Consider the following 15,496-nt stretch of genomic DNA (forward strand, 5'->3'; position numbering starts at 1 on the left):
AAAGCTCTGAGCCTAATCCCTGTAGCCCTGGGCTGGGGACACAGCCCAGCAACTGCGTTTATCTTACAGTATCAAAAGTGGCCACAACTCAACAGCTCTAATTAAATTAAGCAGCTAAAGAATAAGGTGTGGACAATATAAACAAGAAGGAGGAAAAAGACAGGATGAGAAGGGCAAAAGAAAAGAATCTTACTTTTTACACTTGAGCAACTAATTACCTACCTGAGTCCAAAGAAAAGTTTCCTTCTGGGAGGGGAATCTCCCTGAAGGGTTGGATTAGTACCCAGCAAGGCAGCACAGCTCCTCTGTTCAGCTGGTACTCAGTGACACCCTGCTCTCAGGAAAGCAAAAGAGCTAGCTAGAACAGGCAGCAGACAAGCAGCCTGAGGTTCCAAGAGAAAAGGAAGAAGGTTTCCAGCACTTTTTGATTGTTGTCTACTTTGATTCTGCATCCCCACTGGAGACCCCACAGACAGGAATGTAGAATTTTGGAATACCTGGTACAGGTGTAACAAACTCACAGTTTGGATGGCTCAATGAATTTCTAATCGACTGTTCCTTTTTTGTTTTTTTTCTGCTGATCATGGAGCTTAAACTCAGGTCGGGGCACTGTCCCTGAGCTTTTGTACTCAAGGCTATCACTCTACCACTTGAGCCACAGCTCCACTTCCAGTTTTTTGGTGGTTAATTAGAGATAAGATCTCAGCCTCTTGAGTAGCGAGGATTACAGGTGTGAGCCAAGGGCATCTGGCTAATTGATGATTTCTAATGGTGGTGATATCTAAACAGTCAGCATAGTAGACATGGTAGCTGTTTTCTCTGAACATTCCACTTCTCTGCACCTTTCCGTCACCAGGTGCCCAGGTGCACAGTGTTGCACTTCTGACATGACCGAATGAAGCTCTGTGATAGAAGCTGTAGCTTCACACCTAGCTGAGGTGACAGTCATTGAGGGGGTCAAGACAGGAATGGCTGCTTCCACCAGATAACAGGGGCCTCCTCACTATGGTATAAGGGAGCTGACCCTGCCACAGGTGACCCCTCAACCACTAGCCCTAAATCCTGTTGAGCACAAGAATCCCTCACCCAGGGGCTCCCCATGGAGCTCTCAAAATGCAGGATGGGCAGAGCTCCTTCCACCCCTCTAAACAGGCATGCTAGCTCCTGGCCACTTGGAGACCAACTACCATGCAGTTCCAGCTAAGGGCCTCCTGGGCTCACCTTGTGCATGCAGTGCGCGGTGTAGCAGGGGTAGAAGCCCTGCCTGCCAGAAGGAGTAGCAGCCGTCCACCAGCTTGTTGCAGCGGCCCTGAAATCCACCCTCAAACCGCATCTGCCGGCTTGTCACCCATTGCTGAGAAAGGAAAAAAAATGACAGGAGAGGCAGAATGTTAACTAAACATTCACAAAATCCAGCAAGACAGGATGCTCTGTGGGAAGAAGGCTTCCTTACATATGACTTCTTAGCTCTTGGATTTAGAGGCTCTGGCTTTCTTCCCTTTTGAGGCTACTAGCACTTATTTCTGCTCAGTGACTAACCTTTACTTGGTTCCAATTCAGTGCTGACGCTGAGAATAAAGAGAACAAGTTGATATGTAAGGAGACCTGCAAAAGTGTCTTAGTAAACACAGCATGTGCAGGAAAGCTAGCTAAGACCGTCAGTGGCTCTATACTCACTACCCACTGCTCAGGGAACATTTATTCAAGTAGATAAATGGAATGCTCTGTTACACCTCATCACAGCATCTGTCTCACCTACTACCTGGGGAAATTCACTCCAGGCCTCTCAGCAAGTCTCCACCAAGACTGAGGCAGCACCCATTTGTTTTGACTATCAGCTGTAGTCTCTGCCCGTTTAGCCTCCCATCCTCCAAAAGGAAACTGGCTGGCTGATACAGTCTTTTACTTTATACACTGGCACTTGATGTTACTCAATGGTCACATGTGATACCACCATTCCTTCCTTATCTCCAAGTTGTCTAAACACACTGTACTACTAAGATCAAGACAGCCTTGGGGTTGGCTAAAGAAGTAGAATCAACTGGCTGAACAGATATAACATTCATTTCCCATCCCAGTCTATGGAGCAGCCACTGGCCGACACCACAGGACAGTATCACTGCACTGAAAGGTAGAGAGTAGGCTATGTCCCCAGTACCCAGTCTTTTGAATTCTTGGATATAAACACAATGGACTCATTAGAGAAAGCAACCCTGACCTCTCTTAACGGTTGTAGTTGTAGTCACAGCAACATTCAGTGACAGTCACAACCACAAATTCTTTTTTCTTTTTGGTGGGTCCTGGGGCTTGAACTCTGGGCTTGCGCGCTGTGCCTGCACTCTTCAGCTAAGGCGAGTGCTTTACCACTTGAGCCACAGCGCCACTTCTGATTTTCTAGTGGTTTATTGGAGATAAGAGTCTCACGGACTTTCCCCCCTTAGCTGGCTTTGAACCTTGATCCTCAGATCCTCAGTCTCCTGAGCAGCTAGGATTACAGGCGTGAGCCACCAGTCAAAAATTCTTAAAAGGACAAAGTCCAGCTGGGCACCAGTGACTCAGACCTATCATTAGCAACTCAGGATGCTGAGATCTGAGGATCTTGGTTCAAAGCCAGTTGGGGCAGAAAAGCCCACAAGACTCTCTTTATCTCTAACTACCAAAAAAGCCAGAAGTAGAGCTGTGGCTCAAGTGGTAGAGCAAAAAAGTTCAGGGACAGCACCCAGACCCTGAGTTCAAGCACCAAGATTTGCACAAAAGAGAAAAAAGGTAAAAACTTGCATAGTTGGTTGAGATAGTAACACATCGTAGTTGGTCTTAAATGACTTGTGCCTAGGGATAATGGCATCTGATGGCAGTAGACTAAGCATTACTCAGGAAGAGAGAAAGTAAGCACTACCTAGGTATCTATTCATTTTTCTCTTTCCCCACTGCTTAAGTAGTCCCAAATGCAATTGATTTTTTTTCCCCAATGCCTAAGCCCATGGGTTCATTCTATTCCCTTGACTATAGGAAGTCATAAAATCCTTTAGATATAGGTCCTGGCTCTTCCAAAGCAAAAGGAAGGGAGGGAGGAAGTTAAGAGTAATATCAACATTTATAGAGCATCTACTGTATAAATAAGGCTGTTTGTGTAAGTTCTCTCCTTTAACCCTCAAAGAACAAGGATTGAGACACATGAAATGCTCAACCTCCCTAGCCATAAAAGAAATGCAAATCAAAACAACATTGAGATACCACCTCGCCTGTTAGAATGGCTATAATCAAGAACTCTAACAACAACAGATGCTGGAGGGGATGTGGACAGAAGGGAACCTTACTGCATTGTTGGTGGGAGTGTAAACTTGTTCAACCACTTTGGAAAGCAGTATGGAGATTCCTCAAAAGACTCCACATAGAGTTCCCCTATGACCCAGCAATCCCACTTTTGGGCATTTACCCAAATGTTCACAAACAAGACCACACTAAAGCTACCAGCACGACTTATTGCAGTATTATTTACTTATTACAGTATTATTTAGCTAAGATATGGAACCAAACCAGATACCCCTCAGTAGATGAGTGGATCAAGAAAATGTGGTATATATACACAATGGAATTCTATGCCTCCATTAGAGTGCTCTATATAGTTTTTTTTTTTTTGTCGGTCGTGGGGCTTGAATATGCCTCCATTAGAAAGAATGACATTGTCCCATGTGTTAGGAAATGGAAAGAGTTGGAAAAAATTATATTAAGTGAAGTAAGCCACGCCCAAAGAAACATAGGTCCCGTGGTTTCCCTTATTTGCAATATCTAGTATATGTCTGAGTCAAGCAGAAAAGGTCAGATAAGTTGACGTTAGGGAAATGAACCCTAAGATACGTATTCAAATGTTTTTTTCTTTCATGCAATTGTTTCTAACACATTTATAAGATTATTTCTTTGTTGCTTTATATGTCCCTCCCCCACGGTATAACCCCTGCTTTCATTGTATTTGATGTCGGTATAATTTGTGGAGGGGAAGGGAAAAAACAAATCGTTTAAATAGGGATACAGGTGGACCCATTGCAACAATGAGATGTACAAGTCGTTATGTCAAAACGAACTTTACAACTTCGGTGGGGGCGGGGAGGAGGATTGGGTAGGGGGGGTGGGGGGGGAATGGGAAGGGATGGGAAGAGGAAACAAAGGAGGAGGCTACAATGCTTGATAAGAAATGTACTCACTATCTTGCCCATGTAATTGTAACACCTCTGTACAGTATTTTCACAAAAAAAGTCCTCAAAAAATATATATAACACCATTCTGATTGATAATAGGAATCTTTAAAATTGTGTATCTTAAAATGACACTCACCTGGATCTGTACATTTGCTAAAACTACTGAATTAGGATTTTGTGTTTCTGAAAAGGCAGCTATTTATATGGATCTATTCCTTCTGTCATTGACTATTTCTCCAGAGGGAATACTTCATCAATATGAGGGAAAGCTCAAACAGTAAGAAATATCACCCTAGTATCTACAACTTAAAAAAATCTTTATATGGGGGGGAGGGCGGGGGGGAGAATGGGAAGGGGAAACAAAGGAGGAGGCTACAATGCTTGATAAGAAATGTACTCATTATCTTGCCCAGTAATTGTAACCCCTCTGTACAGTATTTTCACAAAAAAAATAAATAAAAATTAAAAAAAAATCTTTATAGGTCCACCTGTATTCCTATTTAAACCCATTGTGAGATGTACAAGTCATTATGCTGAAAATGAACTTTACAACTTTTGTTGGGGGGGGGGTATGGGAAGGGGAAACAAAGGAGGAGGCAACAATGCTTGATAAGAAATGTACTCATTGGGGCTGGGAGGGTGGCTCAGTGGTAGAGCGCTTGCCTTGCATGCCTGAGGCCCTGGGTTCGATTCCTCAGCATCACATAAGAAAAAAGAAAAAAGCCAGAAGTGGCGCTGTGGTTCAAGTGGTAGAGCGCTAGCCTTGAGCTGAAGAGCTGAGGGACAGCGCCCAGACCCAGAGTTCAGGCCCCACGACCAGACCCCCCCCCCAAAAAAGATACTCATTATCTTGCCCATGTAATTGTAACCCCTCTGTAATTTTCACAATAAAAAAAAATCTTTAAAAAAAAAAAAAGAAGAAAAAGGATCGTTCTTCCTACCTTTCAGAAGGGGGGAAAGAACAAAACAAACAAATTGGACAGTTTGCCCAAGGTAACTTGTTTAGAAAACAGCAATGGCATGTATATATATATATATATATATATATATATATATATATATAATATTACCATTATATACTTAGTCAATAATTATATTCCTTAGTTCCACCTGGGACATGGGACTTTTATGTTGCATTCCTTGTTGGTGAACAGATCACCAAGTGTCTCATAAACTCTATGTCCGGTGCACAAAGCTAGTCATTTTGAAAAACTTTCTAAAATAATGTGATGTATAGGAGCTTCCTAAGGAAGAGGATGCACCTAGCTAAACCTGTAAACAATATAGCAGAAATACTCCACGGTGGGTCCATGATGGGAGCCTGGAACCTGCACTCAAGAACTGTCAGTTATAGCTAATTTGCTTGGAAGTCACAGTCTAGAGAGTGCAAGGTCTCCAAAAAACAAGGAGAATAGTTTCTCCTTGGTGGCTGTGTGTGTGTGTGTGTGTTTGTGCTCAAGACTGACGACTTTCTGAATTCATTCTGAATTTCAGCCAGAAGCTGGAGGTCTAGATGTAAATGTTTGGGTATCCTCAATGAAATTACCTGGCTCCATCTGGATATAGATGCTGAACATTCACATAGATGAGAGAGAAAAAAAAAAAAGCTTCACTTCAAAATGCTTCCAAGTTATTATAACTTTTTCTCTTCTGAGACACATGATAGCAACTAATCCTGAGACTGAAGCTACTTTTCTTGGAAGTATGGTATTCTGGATCATTCCACGTTTGCAGGAGTTAAGAGGACTTTGGAGTTGGCTTAGCACAGTGTGCAGAAAATTTGAAACAGGCAGAGAGACAGCAGAAAAGAAAGCTGAGACTGAGACTAATTCTGGACTTTTCAATTGTCTCAGAACTGTGCTGAGAGCTCCAACATCCCATCTTCTCCCAGGATTTGAAGGTGCTGAGCTCAAGGCTATCTCTATTGGTCTTTCCACAGCCAAACCTCCCTAGAATATCAGACCGACATAGTCACAACCCTAGGAGTTGGAGCTGAGGGGACACAGCTCAGCAGATACTTACTAACAAGCTCTTCAGGTTCAGAGAGCATTCCTTCTTGAGGATTACCAGTGCAGCCAGGCCACAGAATGTGTAGCCACCATGGGCTTCCATCCCTGGCACCCCGCCAATGCCACCTTCCCAGTTCTGACACCTAGAAGATATTGAGAAAGGCAGCCTGAATGTGTACATGTCCCCTCCACACTGCAGATGGCAGAGAATGACTTTGCTCAGGTAAAGGCAAAAGCCATCACCATTATGAATATAAAGATATTCCAGATCTTGGTTCAAAATACAGACTTAGCCAGGTGCTGGTATCTCACATCTGTAATCCAGCTACTCAGGAGGCTGGTATCTGAGAGGTATGGCTCAAAGTCAGCCCAGGCAGGAAAGTCCATGAGACTCTTATCTCCAATTAACCACCAGAAAACCAAAAGTAGAGTTGTGGCCCAAAGTAGTACAGTGCTAGCCTTGAGCAAAAGATCTCAGGGACAGCACTAGGCCCTGAGATCCAGTCCCATGACCACCACCACCAACAACAAAAGAACCAAGCCTAGAGTGCCTAAAGTATGCTTTCTAAACAATAATTATGAGGCTGGGAAGGTGGCTCAGTAGTAGAGTGCTTGCCTTGCATGCATGAGGCCCTGGGTTCCATTCCTCAGTACCACATAAACAGAAAAGGCCGGAAGTGGCACTGTGGCTCAAATGGTAGAGCACTAGCCTTGAGCTGAAGAGCTCAGGGACAGTGCCCAGGCCGAGTTCAAGCCTTATGACTGACAAAAACAAAACAAAAAAATAATAATTATCTTACAACAGCACTATAAAAATTGTAAGAAATGTTGAGTACTATGATTATCTGCTTTATTAATATATTAGAAATGAGAAGGTAATGGAATGATGCTTACAAAATTCAGAAGGAATATAGTTATAATATTCCTAACTTAGACATCTCTAACCAAGTAAATGACTAAGCAGGTTTGTGAATATAGACATAGGCAAGATCTTAAAAGTGTATCTCCCAGGTGTCATTTGTGGAGATCCACTAGAATATGTGCTCCATTAAAATGAATAAGTAAGCCTAAGAGTAATGCCTTCAACAAAGCAAAGAAGTAATTTCATGCCAAAAGGAAGTTTGTAGATGCCTGCTGTGCAACAAGCTGAGAACAATCTGCCCAGCCTGAAGCAAGAGGGCAGGGAGCTCCAGGAAGGATAACTCCTTCCTGGAGTGCGCACACGCGTGTGCAGGCACACACACACACACACACACACACAGTGCACGCACTCATGCATGCACATACCCATACATGACTGCCTGTGTGTTTCACTATGTGGGGAATAATTTTATAGTTCTGACAGAATTTCTGGAATGAATTCCTGATGCATACATTTATGACATGTACATTAACTCCAGGAAAATCAAAGTAATGGAGAAAAATAAGATCATAGTATATTATGTGGTTTCACATTAAGTTATATTTAGATGGTTAAAAAAAAGTACTACTACATTGACGAGAAATATAAAATAAAAATAGTATAGATGTAACCGTTTGTGTGTGCCTGTCCTGGGGCTTGAACTCAGGGCTTAGGGTGCTGTCCCTCAGCTTTCTTGCTCAAGGCTAGTACTCTGCCACTTGAGCCACAGCTCTACCTCTAGCTTTTTGATGGTTAACTGAAGATAAGTCTCTTGGATTTGACTACCTGAGCTGGCTTTGAACTACAATCTCAGATTTCAGTCTCCTGAGTACCCAAGATTTACACACAAGAGCCACTGGTGCCCAGCTCTCTCATCTCTTTCATAAGAGTTTCTGCAGGAGTGGAATTACTGATTCATAGCCAGGGTACTTTATGATATTGCTAAACTGCTCTAGACTGCTAAAATCAATTCAAACTCACACCTATACTGTTTACCAAAGTTTTGAGCCTTTACCATCTAAATATTAATAAAACACTGGAAAACAACAGTTTAAAATATTTTTAAATGCACAATCGTGTAATCCTGAGTCATCTCTCATAATTTTTTATTTCTTTGCAGTCTACAGTGAAGTCTTAGCCACCTGGTCTCCAAGAAGTCAGGAAACCCTGGCTTTCTCACCTTGCTATCCATTCCGCAGTGCCTTCAAAGAGGTCTGGAGTGATGATGTTGGTCAGAGAGGCCACCGAGGCAGCGCAGTATGCACTTCTGGAGACACAAACAGAGGAAAACATAGTGTGCTTTATTTAAGAATTCATCTAGTGTCCTGGCTCAGTGAGCGCCGGAGGTGGATTGCTTGCCTTGCCAAGTAAGCAGAGATTACCTCCCGTCCTCACTCCTGGCACCTAGTCAGTCCTCCCAAGTCTCCAACTGAGAGGTGTGGTATTCTATTTGGATAGAGTTGCTCACAGCATGGCCTCAGTGAGAGAACATGACATTCTATTCTCCCTACCTCCAAATGGCCAAATAGACATCAGAGGAAATAACAGCCATATCAGTTCATGTCAAAAGTAGCTTTAGATCCTCTACTCAAAGACCTACAGTGGTTTCTATTATTCATTCAGGGGTCTGGATTATATTCAAGGGCTTCCGATGTGCTGCTCTCTCATTCAGATGGCAGGACTGTACAGATTTCTGTGGAATTGGTGCCTAAGGAATTAGAACTTTACATTTTCTGCAACAGGCACACTCCAGAGCAGACCACTGATCACCAATACACACACAGAAACATCTTCCAATAAAAACAAAGGAATGCTGTCGTCATTGTTGCTCATTTTTGCTATTGGTGCTGGGAATTGAACCCAGAGTTCATGCTAAGTTATATGCTGAGTTATATTCAAAGCTTCTTCTTTTTTGTTTTTTTGGTCGGTCATGAGGTTTGAACTCTGGGCCTGGGCACTGTCCCTTAGCTCTTCATCTCAAGGCCAGTGCTTTACCACTCGAGCCACAGTGTCACTTCCAGTTGGAGATAAGAGTCTCACAAACTTTCTTGCCTGGGCTGGCTTTGAACCTCAAACCTCAAATCTCAGCCTCCTGAGTAGCGAGGATAACAGGCGTGAGCCACTGGCACTGGGCTCAAGGTCTTTTTTTTTTTTAAAGCATTATCCCACTTGATTTGGGGTAATTCTTACCATCCCAGCCCTAATTCTTCTCAGTATACATTCTAGTTCAGCTTCTCCCATCTTTTACAATATAAAACAACAAAAAGTCAAACTTACTGAGTATTCCATAGAAATCTCTGCATTAGCTATAAGCAGGATAATCCTACTAGCACAGTTGTCAGCCTGGCTCCTGCTGACCAAAGCACGGCAAAGCTTAGCTGCACCAGCAGGCATTGGAAGCCTGAAAGAGTCATGTGTGCCAGCACCAAATGTTGGCATTTACCATAAGCTAACTACAAAAATTTGATCCAATTGCCCTGGTCTTCAGCCTCTGGAATAGCCTCAGATGTAGTTTTTGAGGCTCTGAATCCTAATGTAACCTATGAAGCAGGGAGGTAGCTTGTGATGGCATTTGCCTTGCATCAATGCAAAAACTAAGCAGTGATGACAAAGTCACCAATTCTAGATCTCACACTGAGTTGGGGAGGGAACAAGACACAAGTTCTTCAGGTAGTTTCTTCCTTCCTCCTTCCATGTGTCCAGCCATCAAAGGACTCCAATTTGTTTGCTCCTCTCCATTACTTCATCCTCTCTGCTGTCATCCAAATCTGAATCGGTATCTTCCAACTGGATCAATCTCCTGTCCAGTCTCCCTCCATCCAGCCCTGAAACTGAAGACCTTTGCAAAAACACTACAATCTATTCACTGCACCTGGACACCTGGAAAATTTCTAGCAAGATACAAATCATATCACATCACTTTCTACTTAATACCACAAAAATAAACTCCAGAATCTGAAAGGAGTATTTTGGACCTCCTCAGTCCATTTCTGGGCTGTCTTCAGCTTCATGGCTCCTTCTGGCCACAGGCTCCCTACATTTCAGTAACACTCAGCCTCTCCTGTCTTGCAGATATCCTTTTCTGTCATATTAATTTTTTTTTTTTTGCCAGTCCTGGGGCTTGAACTCAGGGCCTTGGTGCTGTTCCTGAGCTTCTTTGTGCTCATGGCTAGTATTCTACCACTTGAGCAACAGCACCACTTTCAGCTTTTTCTGAGTCATTTCTTGGAATTAAGAGTCGCATGGACATTTCTACCCAAGCTGGCTTCAAACTGTGATCCTCAAATCTCAGCCTCCTAAGTAGCTAGGATTACTGGCAGTAGCCACCAGCACCCAGCATCACATCAACTTTTGTTAATGCTGATCCCTGCCTCTAGAAACTGGATGCAGCCTACAAACTTTCATCCATTATTCATATCTTCCTCCACTGTGCAAATAAAAAGCATGGCTTCCATGATGGAATATTCCCAGAAGAGAGAAGTAGAGGAGACTATGGCTCAGAGGAACACATCCATCCTATTGAAGTTGTCCTGCATTTGTCTATCAGGTATAAACAAGAACAGAGAGAAAGGCTGGTGCTAGAATAAGTGAGCTGAAGAATAATCATACTGAAAAAGGTACATGAGGAAATAACACAAGAGTCTTGCTATGGGTCATTTGCTTTTGCCTAATCTCACTCTGTAGCCCAGGCTAGCTTCAAACTCATGACCCTCTGGCCTCAGCCTCCATTGTCCTGGGATTACTGGGTAATGTGCAGTGCCACCACACACAGCTCTTTCTCTATACCTCCAAACCAATGAATAAATCAGATACTTAAGCAGGAATATTAATCAATGTGCCCAGAGGCAAACCTAGACAATAATGGTAATAAGATAGTTCTGATATAGAAAACTCACAAAAAATATCTTTTTCAGACTAAATAATTCGAAAATGATATAAAATCTCAATAACCACTGCCTTTGAGAAATAACTTATTCAGTGATTTCTCTACATGCCTCATAAGTAATATCCTGCCAGGTAAAGAAGCTACTTGCTACAAGCATATTAGACACAGTGCCTTGATAAGCAAGTACCAATGTGCTAGTGCAACATCACTGCATTGCACTCTATTGGCCCGTAGGGCTCTCTGCACCTTGGGAAGGAATGATCACATGACTAGGGAGAAGCTCAGGTGTTCAGCATTCTCAGGATTTCATCAAATTCAACAGAAAGTATTTACTGAGTCACTGCTGGGACTTTTTTTTTTCTCCACAAGAGATGAACTATATTCCTTATATAAATAAATATGTCAATAAAATACATTAATGTATATTATATCTGAATTATAATATTATACTGTATAGTCATATCACAGTATATAATTTTATAGCAAACATAAAGATTTTCTTTTTCTTTTTCTTTTTTGTTGGTCATAGGGCTTGAACTCAGGGCCTGGGTGCTGTTCCTAAGCTTTTTTGCAGAGCCACAGCTCTGCTTCCAGCTTTTTTGGTAGTTAGGAGCTAAGAGTTTCCTGGACTTTCCTGCCTGGGATAGCTTCAAACTGCAATCCTCAGATCTCAGTCTCCTCAGTTAGGATTACAGGCATGAGCCACCAGCACCCAGCTTATTTTACTTATGTTTTATGGCATCTACATAAAGAAGAGATAATGACTCTTAGGATATCTGTATCACTTCCCCAATCACTGTGGCCTTGTGTCACTGACACATCATTCTGCACATTGCTCAGTGGGATAAAGCAGTACATCTGCCATGCCGCTTTTTTGGCCTGGCATCACTAACACAGTTGAGCTCTAGAAGCCATGGATGCAACTACCTGAGAAAACCCCCACTCACCTTACATCTACCTCACCTCCAACGTGCATGAGAAAAGAGCCATCAGGTTGCTTTAGTGAGTACAGATACTGAAGAAGCTTCTCTCTGAGGCAAGCAGGAGGGAGAGAGGCAGAAACAGTGGTCAGTGAGGTACAGCAGCTGGGCAGCCCTTCCGGGTCTCTGTCACTGCTGGCTGTGGTCATACCTGTTAATGACATCGTAGGCCTCCTCGGTGCCAATGATGCATAGTGCATTGACAGCTGCATAGGTAGGTGCGAGGTGTGGGTACTGCCCAGGGCCTCCTCCAAAACCACCTTCTGGGCTTTGACACAGCTCCAGGAACTGACACACACTAGTTACATGGCCAAGGGGAAAAACAAAGTCAGAGAACATTCATTTCAAAATTCCAATGCCACCAGATTGCCCATCTTTCTGCTAGCTTCCCTACCTCTAAAGTTGGAAAATCCCTTACCTCTTATTTGTTAAAAATAATGTCCCCTCGCCCAGAGGCTTAGCTTTCCACTAAACTATCATCAGTTCAGTATGTCTTCCGATCTTTTCCTGTTGCTGTTCTTGTAGTACTGGGGTTTGCATTCAGGGCCTTCTACCACTTTGAGCCATACCTCCAGCTACATGCATTCCTATCAGTTTTGTATTTAAGCATTGCCTTTCATAAAGACAATGAAGAAACAAACTTTCATACACAAGGGTGAGGGTCTTGTGTATCTTTATCAAACCTTTCTCATATTTTTTCATTCAGCTACACATCTTGGATTTGAAATCCAGCCTCCTTCCTTGCCTTTGAAGACTTCACAGCCTTTGAATTTTGACCAGCACTTAGTGGTCAACTGCTTCTTTCCACACTAGTCACCCCAGTCTAGATTCTCTCCTTGGCTGGTGGTGAATACTTGGAGACATCTCTCTCTCTCCCATGTGTGCCCTGGAGGGTTGCTGTTCTGTTTCTTCTGTTGCTAGGAAGGAACAATCTCTGAGTGGAGTCTGCCCCCATGGCTAGGAGTGTGACAGAGGGCCTGATCATGCTCTCCAACAGGAGTGAACACAAGCAAAGCCCAAATGGCTCACGCCATAAGGACAGCTTGGCAATTTGTGAGTTCTTGGAGAATTTTCCACATGAATCCACAGAGGTTCCAGTTCCTGAACTGGGAACAACTTTAATGAGGGTTTGCCTCTGAGAAGGCATCAGGGTACCCAAAAGTTATATTCCTGCTTTAGGTGAAATAAGAAAGCCCCTATCTGTCCAAGGTCCTCTGAAGTTCACCAGGAAGAAGTACACGGCCCTCATTAGCAAGTTGCTTCCCTAGCCTACACTCTGTGGTCACACAAGGCTTTATGGTTAGGAAAACCTCCACTTAAGAGGACATGAACAATGTCCATGTCTTTCAAGTGGTCAGGGGCCTTCTTTTCTGGCTTGTTCACCTAGTGTTTTTCTGTTGTTAGTGGGGCCTGAACTCTGGGTCTGGGTGCTCTCTCAGCTCTTCAGCTCAAGGCAAGCACTTGAGCCACAGCACCACTTCAGTTTTTTTTCTGTGTATATGGTGCTGAGGAATGGAACCCAGGCAAGCGCTCTACCACTGAGCCACCTTCCCAGTCCTCACCTCGTTTTTTCTTATCCACTGCTTACAGAGAGACCACTTAGGGCTAACCCCCATGAAGACACAAGTTCATGATTGCTTTTCCATATCATGTGCTTTGGATTTCAGGCCCTCCATTACTTGGGCAAGGACAGCAACAGAAAAAGCTACTGATGTGGCATTTGAGTCTTGAAATCCTCACAGGTCAAAAGAATGCTCATTTACTTCTATTTACTTCTAAAAATTTGCTGTAGGAAACAAGGGTTGAGACTAAAACTGGTACATAGATTACTCTGCAACACATTTTTAATAAAAATGTTCATAAAGATGCCAGGCGCCGGTGGCTCACGCCTGTAATCCTAGCTACTCAGGAGGCTGAGCTCTGAGGATGGCGGTTCAAAGCCAGCCCCGGCAGGAAAGTCCATGAGACACATATCTCCAATAAACCACCAAAAAACCAGAAGTGGTGCTGTGGCTCAAGTGGTAGAGTGCTAGCCTTGAGCTAAAGAGCTGAAGGACAGCTCCCAGGCCCAGAGTTCATGCCCTATGGCCAACTAAAAAAAAAAAAAATTCATAAAGAGATACAGTGATTCTTAACATGTTTACCAAATCATCCTAAATTCTTAGGTCATCTCCCAGAAACAAAAAAACAACTAAGTTCAAGTCCGAATGAAGGGTGGCCTGAATGACCTACCAAAACCTTTCCATACTAGAAAAACAAAAGGTTTTAGCTGACATAACTGAATAGTCTGAGGTTGGGAAAGTATTCAAGAGTAGCCACATGAGTGAGGTTCAGGGTTTGATCCCCCATAGTGGGAAACAAAAAAACAAAAAATGTAACAGCACTGATATTTTTTCAGAGACAAGGTGTCACTATGTAGCCCAAATTGTCCTCAAACTTAGACTCCTCCTGCCTCTACTTCAACCGGGATTCCAGGTCTGAAACACCACACCCAGCTTAACGGTTTCTTTTTCTTTTATTTTTTTTTATTGTGAGAATTCCATACAGAGGAGTTACAATTACATGGGAAGAAGAAGAGCCATCCATTTGCTTCCCTAGCTCCTCAGAACAAAATACTTCTGACCTAGTAGCCTAGAGTCTGGACTAAGTGGGGATCTGGATGTACTAGCCTCCATGCCAAACCCCGTCAGCTGACACACTGCATCTGTCTTAGGGTTGTGCTAGAGAGGCGAGGCTTCTCTGGAGTTTCACACTTCTGTATTACAGAACATTCTGATCCTGAGGCTTCCTACTTGCACCTTAAGGAACTGACAAATTGGCCATGACAAACCCAGCTGTCAGTAACAGCCTTCTTAGCAATTCTGAACACCAAAATGTTCATGACACTTCAGTCTACCAAAAGGGGTAGAAAAACTTATTTTAGACACCAAAAATTCACCAAGTAATAAGAAATTACAAGCAGGAAGTACTATGTAAACATCAAGAGGGGCACACTTGTGAAAAATAAGTTCACAAGCATGGCTTAGATATGCTAAGGACATACGCATAGTAAAGGTTGACGCAGATCGGTTATCATTAATATTAGCAAAGCTTTTACTGCTAGCTTATGTGATAATTATTACTAACAAAGTGGAAAAGTTTCTTCTACATAGGGTGGTTTTTTCAGACACAAAGTATAAGCATGAGAACCCATGGAGTAATAAAGAATAAACAGAAGCTCAGGCATATCAAAGCAGGAAAGAATGTAGGCCTCTCAATATTATCAAATTTTCAGATGACTCAGATACCCACAAAGTCTGAGCACTAGTCTTTGCTAAACAATTAGAATAACTTGGAGTTGCTGGAAAAATTAATGCCCCTGCCTAATATCAATTAAACATCAATATTAATATACCTAATATCAATTAAATCATAATCACAGAAGGTAAGCCAGGTTGGCAGAATTTTTTTTTTTTTTTGTCGGTCGTGGGGCTTGAACTCTGGGCCTGGGCACTGTCCCTCAGCTCTTCAGCTCAAGGCTAGCG

The 15,496-nt window shown here is 42.9% G+C and overlaps 1 protein-coding gene across 1 annotated transcript in view; it reads right to left on the minus strand.

Moving 5' to 3' along the window:
• The window catches only part of LOC105985255 (protein farnesyltransferase subunit beta), a 56,021-nt gene that overhangs the window by 9,174 nt on the left and 31,351 nt on the right, over positions 1 to 15,496 (minus strand). Inside the window, exons 5-9 of the mRNA XM_013015722.1 lie at positions 12,124 to 12,270; positions 11,940 to 12,023; positions 8,287 to 8,373; positions 6,219 to 6,348; positions 1,222 to 1,354 (exon numbers count right to left, since the gene is read on the minus strand). Of these exons, the coding sequence (XP_012871176.1) occupies positions 1,222 to 1,354; positions 6,219 to 6,348; positions 8,287 to 8,373; positions 11,940 to 12,023; positions 12,124 to 12,270 (581 nt within the window). The remainder of the gene's footprint in view (positions 1 to 1,221; positions 1,355 to 6,218; positions 6,349 to 8,286; positions 8,374 to 11,939; positions 12,024 to 12,123; positions 12,271 to 15,496) is intronic.

This window comes from Dipodomys ordii, unplaced genomic scaffold, assembly GCF_000151885.1.
Source record: "Dipodomys ordii isolate 6190 unplaced genomic scaffold, Dord_2.0 Scaffold2, whole genome shotgun sequence".
NCBI classification, from domain to species: Eukaryota; Metazoa; Chordata; class Mammalia; order Rodentia; family Heteromyidae; genus Dipodomys; species Dipodomys ordii.